We start from the raw sequence: 22,714 nt of genomic DNA on the forward strand, positions 1-22,714 counted from the left end.
AAAAAAAACATTGATTAAATGCAAAGTGTGGAAGACAATATTAGGTTTGAACTAGCCGTTATTGTTGGCCAAGTCAGTCTCTAAGATGATTGTGCTGTTTGGATTGGTCAATATCCTTTAATTGAAAGTTTGTCCGCTGGTTGGAGAAAAAAATTATATTATGACCTAATTTATGTTAGTAAAATTTAAAATTATATTGAGATTAATATAATTTATTGTTGTGTCATGGAATAATCGCGGCGGTAGAGAAATATATAGTTTAACATCTTAGCATTGTACGAAGATCCAGCACACAATCAGATAAGTGAGATGGTCTAGCATTTATGAGACACCAAGAATTTTTACGTGAAAAACCCCTGAAAAGGGGGAAAAACCATGGGGCCTAGCCCAGTTTGAATGAATCCACTAGTATTGCAGTCGATTACAAATGAGGCCCTTCCATGGGAGAAGGCCTTAGCTTGATGTACATTTTATAGAGTACATTACATGATATAAATATAAAGAATCACTATTGACATGTTCGTTTGGTCGGGAGGATCGTAGTCGGCGAGCGACGGAGGTCGGAAGGCTTGTAGTCGGTGGGCGATGTTAGTCAGGAGGACCGTAGTCGGCTGGCGACGGAGGTCGGAAGGACTGTAGTCAGCGGGCGACGTAAGTCAGGAGGACCATAGTCGGCAGGCGACAGAGGTCGGAAAGATTGTAGTCGGCGGGCGACATAAGTCAGGAGGACCGTAGTCGGCGGGCGACGGAGATCGAAAGAACTGTATTTGGCGGGCGACATAAGTTAGGAGGACCGTAGTCGGCGGGCTACGGAGGTCGGAAAGACTGTAGTCTGACGACGAAGATCAGAAGGACAGCGTCGGGTAGAAGTCCAACAATGGAAAGAAATCCATCTTCGCGTAGACGTCCAGCGAAGTCTGATAACCGGTAGAAGTCCGACGTCGAGTAGAAACTTGGCGAAGAGTGAAGGTTCAACGTCGGGTAGAAGTCCGACGTCTGTTGGTGGCAAAGGAGAACTCCGGCTTCACTTGGGCAGAGTTTTAGCGTCAGAAGGGAACTCTGTTATAAATTGGGAAGAATTTCAGCATCACGAGGAAGTTGGGAAGAATTCCTGCGTTCTCCCGAATATCACGCAGAATCCCGGCGTGTTCGGGCGGCAGGAAGAGCTCCGGCGGTGGTCGAGGAGGAGCTTCTTCCTTCTCCTCCTTCTTCTCTTCTTCTTCTCTCTCTTCCCTTTCTTCCCTTTGGTGTAGAATGAGGGCTCTATTTATAGTTTTTTTAGAGTGGCATAGCCCGTAAATAGGTGTGACATCAGGGGCGAATTGGGAGTGTTATGAATGGACGGCCGATATCGAATCCTTTGATCAAGCATCGTTCGTTGGGCATTTGAAGGCCTTAATGATGTCGGAATTTGGCGATCTTGGGCTTGTTGGATTCTTCTCGTCGAGCCGTTCAATTCGAGTATAAGCTCGTCAAAATTGGAGACCGTTTGGTAACTCAAATTTCTATTTGAACCTTCCAACAGCGCTTCGGGTCCTTGATTCGGACTTATTTGGTCTCGGATTGGGTTGATCTTGGTGTCGTTGGATTCATCTTTCCGAGACGCTCAGTTTGACTGTAGACTCGCTGAAATCAGAGTTCATATGCTCTCAAATTTAATTTTTGAAGTTTCTGAACTGATTTTTCCTCGAGATTCATGCCCAATCAAGATAATTTCAGTATGACGTATCATTTATGATATCTTATAAAGTTATATTGAGATTAATATAATCCATATTGTTGTCAAAAAAAAAAGGACTATAATTTGGTAAGTTTCATATAACAGTTATGCACGAAATACGATTGATGAGAGAAAACATGACTATAATCCATATCATTCTCAACTTTAATCAATTCATGCTTGGGATTTAGAAGGGTAACAGAGAAAACTCCATTAAGCTTAAGATTGAAAAAGAAGGTCCTAATCGAATCAAGTGAAGGCCTACAATCAGAGAATTTACCAACTTAAGCAAATTCAAAAGGAGCTGCTAATGCTAACATTTCCTCTTCGAAAATCCAAAGGGAAGGAAGCCCATGACATGTTGAGTTTTTAAGAGCATGAAAACCCTTCAAAGAAGAAGTTCCGGACAAAACCTCCAAAAACGAGCAAGAATGTAGCTTCTCATTTAGGAAATTCGGATCTTGCAACCGTGGAACCGCCATTCGGTCGACGAGGCGACAGAGGTGGAAACCATAGTGAGAGATCGAGAACCAAATGAGAAGAATAAGAGCAAGAAGAAATGGGAGAGATCACCTGAGAAAAACCAAACGGAGGAACCTAATCCTTCACCAGCAAACAGACAGGCGACACTAGGGCTACTTAGCTATTTTGGTTGTAAAAAGAAGTTTAATTCATAAAAAATTTTGGAAAATTTTGAGAAAATAGCAGTATTTAAAACATTGTCCAAAAAGGAGAAATTATAACATGCGATCACTTGACCGGACCATCCGGAGGCGAATCAAGATGCGTCGCATCACCTGGTACATAACACCGATACACAATAAAATGGTTACGTGGCGTGTCCTGATTTGCATCCAGACGGCGTCCGATAACCGCACGTAATAAGTTCTCACCAAAAAGATCCTTAATCTAACTACCTTTTGTAATATATATATATATATTTTTTATATATATATATATATATATATTTTTTTTTTTTTTTGGGGAAATATATATATATTTTTTAATTATAATGTCTTTTTAAAATAACATACAAAATGATTCTTATTACCATTTATCACTTAAATATATTTTTTACAAATTACAATGTAATAAATTTCATTATTTTAAAGTGTCAAATATCCATTTATGATCCCAAGACCTCAATTGTCATATGATCCTTTCCTTAAAAAATTACACAATTTTTTTTTGTCAAAATGAGCTTAACTTTCTAGAATTTTCGATGCACTAATTTAACGTAAATTTTAAAAAAATTTATGCCCAACCCGACGAAAAATCCGTATTTTTCTCCTTTACTGTGACTCGAAATCCCGTCAGGTCTCTTTCCTCCTACCAATTTTTCTACCCTTCAATTTTAACGACAGAAAAGTTGACCTTTTTTTATCTTCGAAAACTTATTCAATATCCGAAGACCTTTCAAACCCACTGGCTACAATCCAATATTTTCTTTCCTCCGAAGCTACATATAAGCCTATTCTTCCTCTAGTTCCTCATCCACCTATCCTCTTCTTTTTCCACTCCCCGCTGTTCTCTACCTATGCCGTCCTCAAATTCACCCCCCCTAGATCAACTCTTCGCGGCCGCCGGCACTTCTCTCAACGACATCCTGGAAGCCATCCCCACTCCTCCACCAGTTCCGGCGGCAGCTCCCGCTGACATCACCATCTCCGACTATCTCGACTCCCCTGAACCTTTCACCAGCGAGTTCAAAGTCGTTGACTCGCCCGTTTCGATGATCCGATCCGGCAGAAATACCCCGCCATCCTCGCCTTCCGATCTCCGACTCACTCTCAACATCCCCCGCCCCGCCGCCCCGAAAGTGGAGTGGATCGAACCATCCGGATCCGGACCCGATTGGATAGAAGGCCGGCGATACCGCGGCGTGCGGCAGCGGCCGTGGGGGAAGTTCGCGGCAGAGATCCGCGATTCCAAACGAAAGGGATCTAGAGTTTGGCTAGGCACGTTCGATACAGCGGTGGAGGCCGCGCGGGCTTATGACTGTGCCGCGTTCGAGATGAGAGGAAGCAAGGCGATTCTCAATTTTCCAAACGAGGTTCGAAGCTCGCCGGAGAAGAGAAAGAGGAAGGAGGAGGAGGAGCCGCAGATGCTGGCAGTGAAGATGCAGAGAACAGAAGAGGCACAGAGGAATCTTCCGGACGGTGAGGTTTTGACGCCGTCAAGTTGGACCGCCGTGTGGGAGAACGCAGACGTGAAGGGGCTGTTCAGCTTGCCGCCGTTATCGCCGATATCTCCGCACCCAACGCTAGGGTTTCCGCAGTTAATGGTGATTTGAATGGTAATGGCGGGTATTAATTCTAATTGGAAAACAATATTCTTGCATATAATAGCATGTTGAGCTGTAAATTATATGTGACGTCACTCAGTATTGTAGCTCTGTTTTTGTTCGTTCAGTGAGAGAGAAAATCCTTGGGTGTGTTTGTAAAATATTAAAAATATTGGACCTTTGTGAATTTAATCTTAAATTCCAACATCCCTAGAAGTTGAGTTGTTTATTTTGAGCTTTAGTAGAAACAGCAAAATATTTTTCTTTGTATAAGAGAAGTTTTGGGAAATAGTTACGAGTAATTTTGCATGACTCATTTATGTTTGCAGTAGAATTACACATTAAAAAGCAGATACATAGACTGGATCCAAATAATAATAATAAAAAAACAATAGGTGAACTTAATAAAAAGAGTTGGAGAAAATAATGATTTCTTAATATTTTCTTAAGGGGCTGTTTGATTGAAAGTTAAGTGAATGTAAATTATAGTAAATGCATTATTTTTAAAAAAATTTTATGCTTGGTTGAATGAAAAACAAATTTAAAGTAATTGAAAAGCAGTGTATTTCATTTTAACTCATTTTTTAGATAGAGCATTTTTATCAAATTTTGAGCGAGAACAGTATACCGTCCTCTCTAATTTCCTTGACAACTCTCTAGCTCAAAATTAATTTTGACCCGAAAGTTAGGTTTTTTTTTCCCTCAAATTATTTTGCATGTTAGTATACTCTCCTTATTTTTTAGCAATTTATATAAGTTATATAATTAAATAGTTATTTTTTTTATTTAAATGGGTTATTGCTAGGTCGGGTTCAAATTATTCGGGTTGCCAATGGGTCGGGTTCGGGTCCATCATTTTGACCCGTTTATTAAACAGATCGATTAATTTTGGGTCGAATTCGAACTCTACATGTTAACCCATTTTGACACCCCTAATGAATGACCAATGAGAGTTGTGATAGTTACCTATTAACCCATTTTGGTAGCTAGAGCGGAGGACTATATTTTCGACGAATATCCTTAGTAATTGTCCAATGATTTCATTATATATGGAACATTCAGGAGTCAATGGTGTGTTTGGAGCTCTACTAAGGTTTCTCCCCCGCGTGTGCTCCCAGTTTTTCTTCCTTGTCTGTGGCCTCGGACGTCGCCACACGGTTCAGGGTGGTTTTTTGCCTTTCACTTTTGTGCTTTCCTTGAGTTGTTCGTGCTTTCTCGGGCCTTGTCGATGGTCAATAAGCATTTAGTAGATCTCGATTTTCTGGATGACAAAACTTCTATTAGGTCTTTTTGTGATGCTTTATCTAGTAGCTCTTCCTCTTTTCCTGACCTGAAAATCAATACTCATTGTGGTTTTCCCTCAATGTGGATTTCATAGGCAAAAATTCTTGCGCTTGCTGCACTTTTTGATTTCGCTTTGGTTGAAAAATTTCCTACCCATCGACCCTCCCTTGAAGCTATTCACAAATTCTTTTTTCAAACTTAAGCTCATTGGTGATTTTTCGATAACTGTTCTTAATCCAAATAATGTGTTAATCAAGCTTGTGAACAATTTGGATTATTATCATGTCATTGCTCATTGCTCCTATTTTATCAATAATTGTTACATGAGGTTGATTAAGTGGCCATCTTTACTGGATTTTGATGTTGAGTCGCCTATTATTCTGATTTGGGTGTCTTTCCCAAATCTTTATCTCATCTTTTCTTGCCTAGGATTCTTCATGGCATTGGGTCCATTTTTGGCAGCCCCCTCAAAATTGATCATGCCACCTTCGCTGGTTCTAGACCTTCGGTTGCATGTGTGACAGTGGAATTAGATGTTTCCAAACATTTTTCAAATATGGTGTTGGTTAGTCCAGACAATTTGGGTTTTATCCAATATGTGGTTATGGAGGATTTGTTGTCGTATTACTATCACTATAAATCTTTGTGGCATTCCAAATTGTAATGCCATATCTTGTACCCGCAATTGGTTACACATACTGATGTTGGTGCTGAGTCTGTTAATGATGGTAGCAAAATACCCTTGATTGTTAATCATGCTGATCCCGTTTCTAATGACCATTTGCCTATTGGTGGGGAGGGGCTTTTAATTGTGCCCTCTACGGATGTTTTGCGTGATCCTTCTAAGTAAGTTGTTAATGTGATTGATGTGTCTTTGACTGTTGCCTTGCCGTTAGCTCAATCTTGTGGCAATAATGAGGATAAATTTGTGGCTTGTGAAGCTGATTCATGTGGTATTAATGAGGATGTTGTTGAGGTTTGTGTCCATAACATTTGCTTACTTAATTTGGCAGCTTGTCCTCACGTTCCTCCTGATTCTAATGTAGATGTTAATGATGATAAAACTGCACTTCCTGATGATTCTACTCCCCCCCCCCCCCAATCCATTGGAACCGTGCTTATGTATCTCTTGCAGATGGATTTTCAGCTTCTAATTATAGTATGGGTGCTGAATTAATTTGGTTACTCCTCTTTTTAGTGATTCTACCTAAGGGTGTTAATCCTAGGATAGAAAATCTTGGTTCACCTCTTGTTGAGGTTCATATTTTTGTTCTATCAAAGGATGCTTTGATTGCTCATTTAATTGGTAATACAAGGTATCCAAAAGTTAAGCATGGTGTCTAATTATATGATGATCATTCCTCAACTTCTAGGGAGAATTTTGATGAGAAAGCCTGACACCAAAGTGAGAACTTTGATCTTAGTATTCTTCAAATTGCTGACGTTGGTTTGTTTACCAAGAAAAATAAGCATAAACACAAGAAATCGAAGAAGAAATGATCACTCCATTTGGTTTGGGGTGGTTGTTGGTTTTATTTTTTCCTTTGCTATTGATTGCGGCATGATTTAGTGTTTTTTAATATGTTGAGTTGATAGTATATCTTCTGGCTTTTTTTTCTAGACAATGATGAAGAGGCTTCTGTGCGCTACCTCCTTCCCTTGCATGATGACAACCTTTGTGGTCTTTCCTCATTGCAGTTTTGGTGACTTTGGTTGAGTTTTGTGTTATGGTTTGTTTAGGCTCCATCTGTGTTGCCTCCAATGGAAGGTCCTTGCTTGGCCTGCGGTGGGTGTGCGAGGCCTCATACCTCAGTCTGGTGGGCACTCGTCCTTTTCCTGGCTTTATTTTCCTCATTTCCACCTTCTTCCCTTTGAGGTTATTTCTCTTATTGGTGGTTTTTCGGCTACTGTTGTTTACGTAGGTTCCTGATTGTATCCTCTTACATTTTTAACGAAGTTTTATTTTTGTTAAAAAAAAAAAAAACAAGTTGCCTGGGTAGCTGGAGATCACATAGAACACTTTTAGTTTTCATGAATTTATTTAGATATTAAAATTGAAAACATGCTTAGTAATTCAAGAGCATCTTCATTATGATAATACACAAATTTGCTAGCAGAAATACAAAATGAGAGAAGGAATATTATTGTAGCAAAAAATCGTCTTATTCTACCTTTTTAATTCTATCAAAAGGATTAGCTTCCATTTATAATGTTAAAAAAAACTAGCAAAATGATATTAACTGCACATGGAAAGGAAAAAAATACAGGTAAGAGTCATGATCCATCACAAAATGACAAAGATTATTATAAAAGCTCAATTAATGTGAGTCCCATTCAAAGTCTTTTAGATATAGAGAAGGATAGACCATACACGCAATGCAGATCGAGCGAATAAAATCGAAATTACGCCACCACTATATCACACCATATGGGTTGAAATTTCAACAAATATCATAAAATATAAAGGTTGAAATTTCTAAGAGGACAACAAGACAGCTGAGGTAAGGTTGTAAAGGTGATAAGTTATTTATTTATGTTCGCTTTATTAATTTATATGTTCATGAATATGAAATTTATTTGAAAATCTCATATAAATTATATAATATAATGCATGTTATTATGTACATATATATGTAAGTACATGTAATTTATATATAATATATAAATTAATAAGTATATCAACACATATAAATTATATACAAACATGCATATATTGGTACATGCCGGAATATTCGGGATAGTAGAGAGATATAAAGTTTTATATCTTAATTTTGTGCAAAGATTTATGTTTACTCGGAAAATAAAGAAGAATGAAATAACATAAGGTCTAGCTCAACTAAAATAATTTCACTAGTGTTTGTCGTTGATTACAAATGCATAATACCCTTCTTTAAGAGAATATATGGAGTAAAAAACATATTATATGGCTGAAGCTGGGAGAGCCCTGTGGTGGACATCCAACATAAATTATGATACTGTAGTTGAGAGTCAGTGTGCATTGATATTATTGACAATATAAATTGATGAAGTCAGCAATTGTTGGAGTATTCATCAATGACTGTAATCGGGTGACAGTAGTTAGACCATAGTGTTCAGTGATATAATTAGGCATGATTAACTAGCTTCAAGGTATCCCCTTATCTCCTATGTAGTTTTCACGTCAAGCCAATGGCTCACGTCCACTTTCTTTTTTCATCACAATAGGAAAAACTTTATAATTTGCCACAAGCTTGTGATATAAATATGGCATTTTCAAATAAATTATAGTTTGGCTTCTTTTGAGATAGCTTTCTGATTATTTTTCATAACAATTTTTTAGTACAATTTTTTTTTTAAATCAACAAATAAAGTGATAAAATTTTATCACAAAAGAAGCATTTATCTATCACTATCTTTGTCGTTGACATCCGTCGTCACCGCTCATTGCTGATCGCCACCACTGACTATACATTATATTAGGAGATCTATTTTATAAATGTTGAAATTAAAGAAAAGTATATATAATAATTATGAAGCCCGGTATGTAAATTCAATATTTCAAACCTTACTAAAAAATATTCAAAACTATCAAATATTCACTTTCGTTATCTTTGAGCTCATTTGCCAATTCGTCAAGTAATAGTGAAGGAAAAAGGATGGTCAAACTTTTACCCGTCACCAAGTCAAGGTCTTCCAACGAAGCCCTTCCGCTAACAGAATAGAAGCCCAATCATTATCCAAACTTTACACCACGTTTCTAAATGAAATGATTTCCATATCTTCAAAGGTCAAACTATTAGGTATTTAGGTTTGTTTTTTCCAAGGTCCAATCCTTTTTAATAATAGTCCATTTTTTATCTTATTTATATAACTATTTTATTTTTAATTTTTAGTTATATAATTATTTTTTAAATATGATGATATATATTATTTAGGGGTGTCAATTTTTGACGGGACCCGAAATCCAACCCGAAAAAATCCGGATTCGGTTCGACCCGTTTGTGAAACGGGTCGGGTTAAGGTTCAATAAACTGACACGTTTCAAAAAACGGGTCGGGTTCGGGGTGACCCGGCAACCCGAAATTGACCCGAAAATTCTTTGCCCGGGTCTGCTGCCTGCCCCACCCGAAGCATCGAGTGCCCTGCATCTCTGCCCAAAGCGTCAGCTGTCAACTGATCAAGCCCGCGAGAGTCCCGAAGCGGTTAGTCTCGCGCGTGCGCGGAGCGTGCCTGTGCGGTGCAAGTCCCGAACGGCCGAAACCCGAGCCAAGGACCGAACTGCCGAAGCACCATGTGACTCGCAGACGCCGTCGAGTTTGCGTCACTGGCTGCCTAGCTCAGCGTCTGTGTGCCAGCCTGCGCTCTGATGCAGTGCCGCTGACGCCTGAAGTCGGGACAGCCGGCGCATCGCCGCGGCGAGCCGCCTCACTCGGAATGGACGTAGCGACGGAGCTCGACGCGTTCCTTCATGTCGAATTGGAAAATCCGTGTCGGGTCGGGTTGACCCGAACCGAAGTCGCGGACCAAAATCGCCGTAACGGGTCGGTTCGGGTTGACCAGAATAGTGCCGGATCAGTTCCGGGTTTGACCCGAACCCGACCCATTGACCCGAATTGACACCCCTAATATTATTGATTCGTCATTTTATATATATATATAACACGTTTTTCGAGGTAACTCTAGAATCTCAAATTACTGAAAAATTAAAATAAAATCATCTTTGAATCAACTTCTAGAATATCACCGAGCTTATTTTAGATGTATTAGTTTGGAGTTTTGATTACCAACTAAGGCTTCATATGTGACGGTTTTCTTACTGTTTTTTAAAGCAGCTTTTTAATGATTAAAATTTAGTACAAAAATTAAAATTAGGAGAGAAAATAATCAATATAGCCTAAGATATTTTGGATTCTAAACTTACGTATGAATTCTATTAAAATTAAAATATCATAAAAATTTTTGCCAACAAATATTACAGTGCAAATAAAATAAATTTCATCTTCATTTTTTTCTATTGCTTTTTTGGATTGAAAATTAGGGGAGAAAATCATCAAAACTTTCTCCCCCTATGTATTATGTATGAATCCACCTTAATTAATATAGCTTACTGAAAATCCCTGGGGCCCTTAATACCATTTTTGTATATTAACATAAATTATTTTTTGAAAAAATTAAATAAAAAAAATGAACAAAGCGGAAGTCATATTTCAAAGTCATCAGCAATCAGTAACTGTTAATCGTGATTATGAATCATAATCAATCTTTTATCTTCTTATTTTCTTAAATCTATCTCTAATGATTTCAATCATATCGACTTTTAACCACCAAAAACAGTGGAAATTAGAGTCATGCCATTGAAATATGCTAAATATATGAATTCTTTACATAATTTAACAATCATTTACAATAATTGTTGGATATTCTTTGACATAAAGTATATTATTATTATTATTCTGAAGATGAGAAACAACTTATGTATTGTATATAATCTTAAATCATGAAAAACATATAAGAATATAATATAAATCCTGAAATATTCACGGTGGTAGAGAAATATAGAGTTTAGCGTCCTAGTTTTGTTTGAATATTCAACACACAAACAAATAAAAGAGATTGATGCATCAATAATAAAAGACTCTAAGAAATTTTTACGTGGAAAATCATGAAAAGAGGAAATACCACATGGTCTGACTAGTTAAAATTATTATACTAGTATTGATGGTTGATTACAAAAGATGCTCATCCTCGGAGGAGGGCTTTGGCTCAAAATAACAAATATACACCTTATATAACACAGTACATGATCGGAGAATGACATGACTGTTGCTTTTATGAGAATGTTGGCATATTCGTCTGTTTAGTAGGATTGTAGTCGGCAGAGAACATTTGATGATGATGAATTTTAACAATGGTTACGAGTATGAGAGTCAACCTTGGTGGTGCGATTGGCATCGAACTTATTGGGGACGAAGAATGCCAAAATTGTTATTAAGAAAGAACTTCTATGTTGGTGTCAATGATGAGCTTGCAAGAGTCTTAGTTGCAATGGTAGGCATAGACATTGTGACAATAGCGAGCATTGACATTGATGGCGATGATAAATGTCAACCTTAGCGATGATCATCGATAATGGGTGCTAGCTTGCAAGCATAAATGTGTAAAAGGCAAAATCTAGATATATTTATATATTTCTAGTGAGGAAGATTCCTTCATATTCAATTAAAAATTAAAATATTCCATTGAACAATTAGAGTTCACGCCCTTAATTATATAATATATTTTAGGCATCTTAATATACAATAGTATCAAAATTAAGTGATCTTGAACTTGTTAGATTCATATCATCAAGACATTTATTTTTAACATATGCATAAAATTAATATTTGAAACTGTTTGGTATCTTAAATATTATCACGAAGATTCTAACTATTCTTGCTAGTGCTTGACTAGATAAAGCTAGACTCGAATAAATACACTTTTATATCATGGAAACGTTCCTTTCAAGTAGAAAAAAAAAATTATGATATTTAATTTTAAGAAAATTGAGGATCATATTTATGAGAAAAATATTGTGTTTATACTTCATACAGGTAAATATGGGAGTCAATATTATATTTATGCCCTTAGAGCGAAGAAAGAAAGGCCTACTTTCTCCCATCTTCAAAATAGAAGAAAAAAAGAAAGGATAGATTAGGAAATTAAAAAAACCTATCTACCATTATACTCCACCAAAAAGATAGGAAAATGATATGATTAAACGATCTTTGACCTCTTTATATGGTTGCTTTTTGGTGCTAAATTTTATTAAGACATTGTCATCCACAGTTATTCAACCAGACTTTCAATGGCCAAATTATGGAATTTTTTTTTCCTTTTTTTTTTTTTTTAAAATAAAAGTAGCTGCTAAATTAATTTTTTTATTTTTTTTTATTTTGTCATTGATTTATCACAAAGCTCCGACTCCTTGGGTGAACAACTTCACATCGGTTCCGGTAACTCATGCTAATGCTTTTCCTATGTCTTTTTTTTCCTCCGAATCAAAAACTTTCCTTCAAAGTTGATGATCTTTCGGAAGGTATTTCTCTCTGGAATTTATCTCTTATCGGTTATTCTATCGGTCAAAGACCTTAATACGAAAGGCTTCTTTCTGCTATGAAAAATCTGTGGAAACTTAAGGGATCTCTCTCTCTTCTTTCTTTATCTGATGGTTTCTTTTTGTTAAAATTTAACAATATTGAAGACTATAATATGGTTTGGTTTGGTGGTCCTTGGTTTCTCCTCGGAAAACCATTTGTTCTTCAACAATGGTCCCCCAAATTTAAACCTAAGAGAGATGAATCTGCAGAAATTCCGATTTGGGTGAAGATTATGGATGTGCCTCTTGCCCTTTGGACTCCGTCGGGATTATCTAAAATAGCTAGTTTCATTAGCGAACCTATTACCGTGGATTCTCTCACTGCTAATAGAACTCGGCTAAATTTTGCTAGAATCTGTGTTCTTATTACTAAGGATTCTATTTTACCTGAAGAAATACCCATGGAAATAGATGGAGAAGACTTCAACCTGAAGGTTGTTTATGATTGGAAGCCGATTCCTTGAGAATCATGTGGATCTCTTATACATCCTGCTAACCTCTGCCCTTCTAAACCCATGGAAAAACAACATTTACCCACAAACAACCTTCAGATGGTAAGAGGGAGAAGTACTAGTAGACATCCTCGATATAAACCTCGTTCTGTATCCAAGCTTCCTCCTCTTCTTCCGACTCCTTCTCAGTTGGAACCCATCAACAATCAAGCTTCTTTCAATCCTATTGAAATCCCTATGAATAAAGATCCCACTGAAGAACAGTTTCATAATTCCCTTAAAAAAAAATAAAAATATCATGGAGACTGAACCCAATATTCCCAATCTGAATTTCCCTACTGAAGAGCTATCTTCATCTGATCAGAATATGAATAGCAATAATCAGTTAGCCACGGATATTCCTACTACTAATAAGTTTAACATCCTGAACTTGGATGTTCTTCATGAGCCTCAACAAGATACTGACACCGAAGTTGTTTCTTCCCAGAGAATTGGAAAGTCTTCAGATAAATCTCTAACGGATAAGATCCCTTCTCCTATACAGAAATCTCCTACTACATTTATACCTCCCCCTTCCCCTTCTAAAAAGCCTAACAAAGCCAAAAATGCCAAAAAAGCAAAACCCTCTACATCTAAATCCAAATGAATACTCCTTCCATAGCTTGTTGGAATGTGAGAGGATTTAACAAGGCGGATAAGATTCTTGCCTGTAAAAATCTTATCAGTTTGTACAAGCTAAAGATGTTTTGTGTGATTGAAGCTAAGATTCTTAAGTCTTCTTTGGATGATCCCTGGTTTGTTAATTCTCACAAGCTTTTTGATAATGAAAGTTACTGTCGTAACTTTGACGTCTCCTCTCCTGGCAGAATCTGGATTAAATGGGATCCTTCTTGTATTTCTTTTGATCCTATTATTATTAATTCTCAATTCATTCACGGGAAGATTTCCCTTAACTTTTCTACTTCCTTTTTCATTTCTATTATTTATGCTGCTAACTCCCATGAGGATAGGAAACCTCTTTGGGATCACATGCGTAATATGGCTAAGGATATTTCCCAACCCTGGATTCTCGCTGGGGATTTCAACTGCTGCAGGCAAGAGCAAGAAAAAATGGGTGGTTCTTCCTTGCTTCCTAGTAGGTATGGGGATTTCAATAACACTATTTTTGATTGTGAACTTACCGACTTAGCCTCGGTTGGCTTGTACTATATTTGGTTCAATCAGCAAAAAGAAAACCCCATTTTCTGTAAGCTTGATAGGGCCTTAATTAACACTGAGTGGTTGGAAATTTTTCCAAAATCCTTTTACAAAGTTGACCCTCCTCATTGCTCTGACCATTCACCGATCTTGATTCATCTTGACATTATTCATCATAAACCTCCCAGGTTTATGTTTAAAAATTACTGGTCTAGACATGAGGGTTTTAAAGAGGCTTTGTTAAATGCTTTTTTTTTGTTGTCCTCCCTCTAGTCCTATTGCCTCTCTTTATTCCAGTTTACAAAATCTAAAAAGGTTTATCAAAAAGGCTAACTGGAATTCCGATAGTTACATTGCAAAGGCCATTAATAATCTTAAGGATAAGCAACAGTACCTATTTCATGAAATAAATAAGCACCCATTGGATGACATGCTCATTTCCAATTTAAAAGACATCAATGATCAGCTTATAAATTATAATATCTCCTGGTCCTCTTGGTTAACTCAAAGAGCGAAAGTAAGGTGGTTTTCTGCTGGAGAGGAAGATTTGGGTTTTTTATATGCTAAGATCAAAAGCAGGAATAATTTCAATTTTATTAAGGCTTTAAACACTTCTGATGGTACCCTTACTGATCATAATGACATTGCTCAAGCTCTGATTAATCATTTTAGTAATTTGTTCAACAATCCGGCCCCTACTCATGCTAATACTTCTGTTATTCCTATTGGAGCCACCCTTTCTCAAGAGGCGGCTGATTTCCTGATTGAGCCTTTCTCTAATAAGGATATCACAGAGGTGGTGTTTTCTTTTCCCACAGGCTCCTCTCCTGGGCCCGATGGTTTTACTGCTGAATTTTACAAGGACAATTGGGAAGTGGTTGGGATCAAAGTTTGTAATGCTGTCAAGAATTATATGAAGTATAGCCACTTTCCCAAAGGGGTAAAAGCTACTGTTATCACTCTTATCCCCAAAAATTCTCATGCCAACAATATTTCTGACTATAGGCCGATTTCACTGTGTAATGTCTTTTATAAAATTATTGCTAAGCTTCTTGCTAACAGACTTAAGCATGTTTTACCTCACATTATTCATGAGAGCCAAGCTGGTTTTATTAAGAATAGGTCCTCTACGGACAACATTATTCTGGCAAATGAGATTTTGAAGGATTTTAACAATTCTAATTATGGTTTTTGTGTGAAGCTGGATATTCTTAAAGCCTTTGACTCCGTGTCCAGGGATTTTGTTATTAATCGTATGAGGAATAAAGGTTTTCCTGAGAAGTTTTTAAGCTGGATTAAAGGCTGTATTAACAATATCCAATTTTCTATTTGCTTAAATGGTTCTTTAGAAGGTTTTTTCAATTCCACTTCTGGGCTCAAACAAGGTTGCCCACTTTCTCCTCTTCTCTTTAGTATTGTGATGGATGGCCTTTCTAATATGCTTCATGACAATAATCATTATCACTTTAAGGGCATTCTTTCTAATGGTCATATGTATACACACCTACTTTATGCTGATGATGTTCTCATCTTTGGTAAGAATTCCACTATTAATGTGAATAATCTCAAGTTAATTCTTGAGGATTTTGGTAATGCATCTGCTCTTCACATAAATCTTCAAAAAAGCTATATTATTCTCCCTGCTCGGTCAAGGCATAATGATGTTATTGGCAACATTATGGGGATAAACAATTCTGCTCATTGCCTTAATTACCTTGGATTACCAATATCCACGAATAAGATTAATGCTTCTCACTTTCAACCTCTTATAAATAAAATTTCTAGTCTTCTGGATGGTTGGAAAGTGAAGTTCTTGTCTTTTGCGGGGAGAATTCAATTTCTCAAATTCTCTATTGCTAACTCTCTTGCTTATTGGATTAGGGGTAGCATTATACCCAAGAATACTTGCAAAATTATTGAGAGGTTATGCTCCAGATTTTTATTTCATGGTAATACTAAAGAGAAGAGATTGCAAACTATTGCCTGGTTTACTGTTTGCACTCCTAAAGCTAATGGTGGGCTTGGCTTACACTCTATAAAAGCTCTTTATTATAGTTTTACTTGCTCTCTTATTTGGAGGATTATGAATTATAATAGTGGCTTGGCTAACTGGTACAAAGAAAAATACTCTTCCCCTTGGAAATCCCCTTCGGTAGAGGCTTCTAAAATGTGGAAATTGATTTGTGAGGTGGCTGGTAACATCAAGCAAAATATTTCATTTAATATTACTGCTGACAACAACTTATCTTTTTATTGGGACCCTTGGTGCAATGGGAAGGCTATTGGCAATATCATTAATCCTCCTTCTAATAGTTTTATTCTGGTCAAAAATTTTATTTCTCTGAATACCTGGAATACTAACTCGGATATCCCCAGAATTGTGATGGAGGAAATTATTAATATTCATATTGGTAAGCAACTGGCTATGCTTTGGAATGGCTTACCAAAACCGAATCATCATTCTTATATGGCTAGTTATTACAGCAATCTGAATACTGTCTCATGGCACAAATTCATCTGGTTTAAAAAGCATGCTCTCAGATTTTCTGTTTATTCCTGGATGGCTTTGATGGAAAAACTTAAAACTTCTGATATTCTATTGAGAAGAAATTTAGATATTAATTCTTCCTGTTGTTTTTGCAAATATCACAATGAAAATCATAAGCACTTATTCTTTGAGTGTGATTACTCTTTTGCTGTAATTAAGCACTTACTTCCTCATACTAGCAATTTCTATATGAGACCTACTTTAATTCAATTATTGGAACACTTTGATCATATTCCAGATTATACTGCTAAAGAGAAAAATTTCATTTTCCTAGTTATCAACTCTCTTGTTTATTTTCTTTGGATCGAGAGGAACAATAGACGTTTTACTGGAAAATGGATTTCTCCTCAGACTTGCAGCCTTTCTATCAGAAAAGCTATTAAACTGAAAGTGTATAACTGGAAGAACTTTGACGAGTTACAAAGAAAATTTTCTAATTTACTTAACTGACTATTGTTTCTTTTTCTTTTGCATATTATGAACTCATCTGGGCAAACTTTTGTTGGAGGGATAAACGTTTTTCTGAATGGAGGCAAATACTGGAAGGAGGAATCTGAAGACTGCAGACTATGGGTTTTAGAGTGAGCCGCACTTCATTTGATTCTGGAACTGAAGACTTTGTAGGAGGAGCTGATGTTTTCTCCTTACTTCTTCTTCGATCCTATCTTTTGCCTCGTTTTTCTTGAGGAGCATTGGATCAGAAATTCCCTCCCTCTGTTTGGTTGGGACTGTTTGCAGCATATCGTCTGCTTTTTTACCATCCTTATTTTCTCTCAAATCATTGTTTCGTGTATTTTTATCTGGTTTTGTTTTCTACATTCTATATAGGTTATAGAATGTTGGTTGTAATTTTGGTTTCTTCTTTTTATTTCCTGCTTTTGTTTGTTTATTGTTGAACTCTGTTTTTATTTCTAATAAAATGGGCCATGCCCCAAAATTACCCCAAAAAAAAAAAAAATTAAAAGAATGTTTAAAAAGTCTAATTTGTGCCCCCACAAAAAAAATTTGTAGCTCCGCCACAGTAAATTAAATAACATTTTTTTCTTGCAAGTATTATGATGGTCCACCAAACATATTAGTAAAGGTCAATCCGATCCTGTTTTCATAATTAATGGAAGCTAATATTTGATTAGATTAGGAGCTTTCATAGTTAACGAAATAAGTGACCAAATATCAGTTTGAGTGTATGATAATGTTTGACAATTATCTTCACACTGCTGTCAAGAACCATTAAGTTCGTGTTTTTGAGATGGACACAGCAAAACTAATTCCTGAATTATATTGGTTGTCCTTTATTATCTTTTTCGAACTTAATTCAATCATGTATGAAGGGTCATGTAGGGGTGTCAATTTTTGACACGACCCGAACCCGATCAGGAAAAATCCGGGTTAGGGTCAACCCGGACGCGAAACGAGTCGAGTTCGGTTTCAACAAATCAACTCGTTTTAAAAATCAGGTCGGGTTCAGGTTGACCCAACAACTCGAAAATGACCCAAAATTGAAACGAAAACTCCTATTTGACTCGGTAAAACGAAAACTCCTATTTGACCCGAAAATCGAATATTGACCCGCTTTTTGACCCGAAAACTAACAATTTTAGGTCAATTTCGGGTCATTCGTGTCAGGTCGGGTTGCCCCGTACCTGAATCGGGTCGGATTCAGGTCCAGAAACCTGACCCGTTTTTAAAAACGGGTCGGGTTTGGATTGACCAACAGTTCCGGGTTCGACCCTAACCCGACCCATTGACCCGAATTGACACCCCTAGGGTCATGAGGTAGGAAAATTTAGGTTTTAGATATTTTCCATTTTACTATATTAGTGTGAAGTAAAGAATTGGGTAGGAATTAGTTAAAATACAGTATCATAACATATATTTTTGTTTAGTCCTTTAAAACTAGGCATATCTTTCCAATGAAAATAACCTTCCCTTTGTAAGCCTAAAAATTGAACTATAATTGTTCTTTCTTATCACATTCTTGTTTCATGCATGATTCAAATCCTAAATTGATACAATTGGTTCGAGTTTGAGATTAGCTAAAATCAGTTGAGTCAAGCTCTCGAGTTAGTTTTGCCTCAATCTCAACTCAACTTGTTTACACGTCTGTGCGTTTATATATGATACCGTTAAATAACGAAAAAGATAATGATTGAAACTTACAAAATGATTGTTATGATTAGGTGGATAGCCCTTAATGGTATTGGAGATAAGTGAAAAGAAATAGTTAATGTCTACATAATTAAATTAAATATCTAGCTTAATATATATTAATTGCACCTTTCACAATTACATAATTACATATATACCAACTGATTCATCATGCCAACCACTAGTCAGCTAACCACCATACTTAATAAAAACCTAGCACATTTGTGCTCAAATTCTCATGCATCTCAAATATATTAATTACTATCCATGATATGCAATTGGCAAATGTTTGAAGTCCTGGATTATATGCAAAATAATATAAAAACTTGTGACTAACAAAACGTAGGTATGCTAAGAGAAAATGAAAGCAAAATAAAGAAAAAAATAAAGAAAATTTTTAGAACAATATATTTCAAAGCATAAACTTAGTATGATCTTAAAAAGCAATTAAACTTAAAATTGCTACATTTGAAATTTCAAAGTTCTAGCCTACAAGTATTGCTCCAGTAACCTGGCTTTATTCTCATCCCACCATTCTCTTGCATTTAATTCGCCGAACCTCTCTTGGCTACAAAATTCAAAGATTAGAAATTAAATACTGCCGTGTTATAAACTGAGCGAAACATGAAATGTCATAAATTTGTAGTACTCTATCTTACCTAAGTTCAACACGAACTATCTCTTTTATATCATCTGACAATGAGCGTATAGTCACATAAACACCTGGTTCATCTTCAATTACCCATTTTATCAATTTACCCTTGACTCCTTTTAGACAGGTTGTTGAATTATGTATTACAGCAATAGTTTTGTCGTTGTTTGCTTCTATTGCAATGGATAGGTCATTTGAGTTTGTAGTAGCGCTTTGCTTTTGTAGTTGGATAGAATTAATATCATCCTAAAAACAAAACAGGTGCTAAGAGCAAATTTTGAAGTTAATGAAATATGAATATGAATAGAGTTGTCCTTTTTAAAGCTTTGTTCTAAAATAGTAAAGAAAAAACAAATATAGGCTTCATTTGAGACAGCTTTTTTATTGCTTTCAAAAACAACTTTCTAATAAAAAATTTCTTAAACTAAAAATTTTAATACTAAAAACTGCTTTAGAAAGTATTATGAAATAACCAACACTTTGAAGACTATAGAATTTAAATAACAATAGATTTTTAATGCTTTGCTTACCTCATCCTCATCAGACTGATATGGAGATGGTGGCAAACGAATGCTATACAACTCTATTAACTTGTCATAGTTATCACTCCACCACTTCTGAGCTTCCACGGTATTAAAGCTATCCTCACTGGTCATCCACATTTAGGTAGTAATTTTTTTAGTAAAAGCCTTTATTCCTCACATACTTTTGACATAAAATAGATAATGAGATGTTATAATACATAAATTAATGGAGTATTAAAAAAGATTTGGAAATGACATTGATAACATTTATAATACTATATTAAACATCCTCTTCATCATCATTAGTTTTATCTTAATAAAATTTTCTCTACTTTGTGAATTATTATTTTCAATTATTTTATTAAATATTATATTAAGTATTAAATATTTAAGAATATTTGTGCACATAAAAATTTTATCTTAAATCTATAACTTTTTTATCCTAACTCTTAGAATCTAATTTTATTTATTTATCTTATGAGTGTACGTATTTTAATAAACAAATTATTATCATATATTTGTCCTCCAAACTCATTTACTTCAATTATTATAGTATTTTTGTGACAATTAAAACTACTCTAAAATTTTATGGAGGATGAAACCACTAATTTTATCCCTCTAATTTATTTATTTTTCCTATATTTTTGTTTAATAAATAAGAAGGTATGTTCTTGAGGAAGCCATATTCTCCTATTAAAATAATCAATGAGAAGTCTCTAAAAATTTAAAATTAATCCATTTCGTAGCACAAACAATTTTGAAATTAAAGAAAAATTAAATTATAATTCTCACCTGAATCGAATTTTCTTAAGATAATTACTTCCATCAATTTGAGGCACTAATGTTATCAGTACCCCTTGCTCAGGTTCAGCCACCCATTCCTTCTCATCCCATGTTGCTACTTGTTTGGCTTTCTTCTTTGCTAATTCATCTGCATCAATCTCACTAGCCTTTCTCTCCCACCACCCTTTCGTTGTGTTCACCTTCAAAGACAAGCTCTTTACTTTATATGAAAGGAAAAATATCAAAGTAAGAAACAGTTCTTACAAACTTTTGTTGAGGAGAATACCTGGTTAGTGATCTCATTCATGTGTTTTTTGGTATTTGGACAGAAAAAGCAGGTTAACATTCTTCTTGCACCTTGATTTCTTCCTCTGTGTAGGCTAGAGAAATTAATGTCCCTATATTTTTAGAGATTATAAAAAATAATAATAACATTAATACAACTTACATCAAAGCAATTTTTAGATACATCAATATTTTAGCACTTAGTATGCACAAAAAAAAATCCAGGGTAAATCTATTGTAAATCATGCCTATATTTTTAGAGATTTCAGTTTGCATTTTTTGTCGTTCGAGTTTTGAAAGTATTAGCTCAAATCCGGTATAAATCTAGTATAAATCATACCTCTAAAAAGACGTAAAATCTGATCAATAAAGACAAATTCACACACACATTGTATATATAAGACTTGAACCAAAAATATTTTAGTTGATAGTTAAAATTCTCAACCAAATCATTAAGTTTTTGTTTGGGACGGCTTTTTCACTGTTTTTTTAAATGGTTTTATAGTAAAAAAATTTTACTTTTTTTATTAAAAAATTGTTTATAAAAGCATTAATTACACAACTCTCCTTGGCCTATTGGTTGAGAGCTTAGGCTTCCAATTAAAAGGTCCAAGGTTCGAGTCCATGTGTATGCGTTGTGTGTGTGAGTTTGCCTTAAATGGCCTAAATGTAAAAGACCTCTAAGAAATTTTACAGTGGAAAATCATGAAGAAGAGGAAATACCACATGGTCTGACTAGTTAAAATATTATGCTGAGTTTATTGATGGTGTGATTACAAAAGTGCTCATCCTCGAGGAGCGGGCTTTGGCTCAAAATAACAAATTATAGCACCTATATTAACAACAGTACATGAACTCGGAGAAGTGACATGACTGGTTGCTTTATGAGAATGTTGGCATATTCGTCTTTTAGTAGGATTAGTAGTTCCGGCATGAACATTTGATGAATGAATGAATTTTATACAATGGTTACTGAAGTATGAGGAGTCAAAACCTTGGTGGTGCGATTGGGTCACTGAACTTATTGGGGAGACGAAGATGCCTAAACACTTGTTTATTAAGAAAGAACTTCTATGTTGGTGCACATGGAGGCTTAGCCAAGAGTTTAGTTCAATGGTAGGTCATATGACATTGTGACAAATAGCGAGCATGAGCAAATTGATGGCAGATGATAAATGTCAATCTTAGCGATGTCATCGATAATGGGTGGCTAGGCTTGTCAAGCTAAATGTGTTAAAAGGCAAAGATCTAGATATAGTTTATATATTTCTAGTGCAGAAGATTCCTTCTATTCAATTAAAATTAAAATATTCCATTGAACAATTGAGTTCACACCTTAAATTATATAATATTATTTAGATCTAATATACAATAGTATCAAAATTAAGTGATGTCTTGACTTGTTTAGTATTCATATCCAATCAAACATTTAATTTTTTAACAACACACCTATGCATATAATTAATATTTTGCAACTGTTTTGGGTATCTTAAATATTATTCACGAAGATTCTAAACTATTTTGCTAGTGCATTAGACTAGATAAAGTCTAGGACCGAATTAATAACACTTTTATAATCATGTGAATACAGTTTCTTTTCAAGTGTAGAAAAAAAAATTATGATATTTAATTTTAAGAAATTAGGGATACATATATTATGAGAAAAATATTTGTGTTATTACTTCCTACAGGTAAATATATGGGAGTTTAAGTATTAATATTT

General features: G+C 35.4%; 2 protein-coding genes across 2 annotated transcripts; one reads left to right on the forward strand and one right to left on the reverse strand.

Annotated features, from left to right (window-relative positions):
• The first annotated feature begins 3,154 nt into the window (after nt 1–3,154).
• Nucleotides 3,155–4,217, forward strand: LOC110107803 (ethylene-responsive transcription factor 5-like). Its single transcript, XM_020838192.2, has one exon. The coding sequence runs from the start codon at nt 3,258–3,260 to the stop codon at nt 4,011–4,013; it is 756 nt and encodes a 251-aa protein (XP_020693851.1). The 5' UTR covers nt 3,155–3,257; the 3' UTR covers nt 4,014–4,217.
• Nucleotides 4,218–19,236: 15,019 nt separating this feature from the next.
• On the reverse strand, nt 19,237–21,013 carry LOC110107781 (protein Brevis radix-like 1). Its single transcript, XM_020838158.1, has 5 exons — nt 20,993–21,013; nt 20,716–20,906; nt 19,930–20,047; nt 19,407–19,645; nt 19,237–19,315 (listed from the first exon to the last, which is right to left on the reverse strand). The coding sequence occupies exons 1-5, from the start codon at nt 21,011–21,013 to the stop codon at nt 19,237–19,239; spliced, it is 648 nt and encodes a 215-aa protein (XP_020693817.1).
• Between the last annotated feature and the right edge of the window lie 1,701 nt (nt 21,014–22,714).

The sequence above is a fragment of the Dendrobium catenatum genome, unplaced genomic scaffold (assembly GCF_001605985.2).
Source record: "Dendrobium catenatum unplaced genomic scaffold, ASM160598v2 fragScaff_scaffold_390, whole genome shotgun sequence".
In the NCBI taxonomy this organism is placed as follows: Eukaryota; Viridiplantae; Streptophyta; class Magnoliopsida; order Asparagales; family Orchidaceae; genus Dendrobium; species Dendrobium catenatum.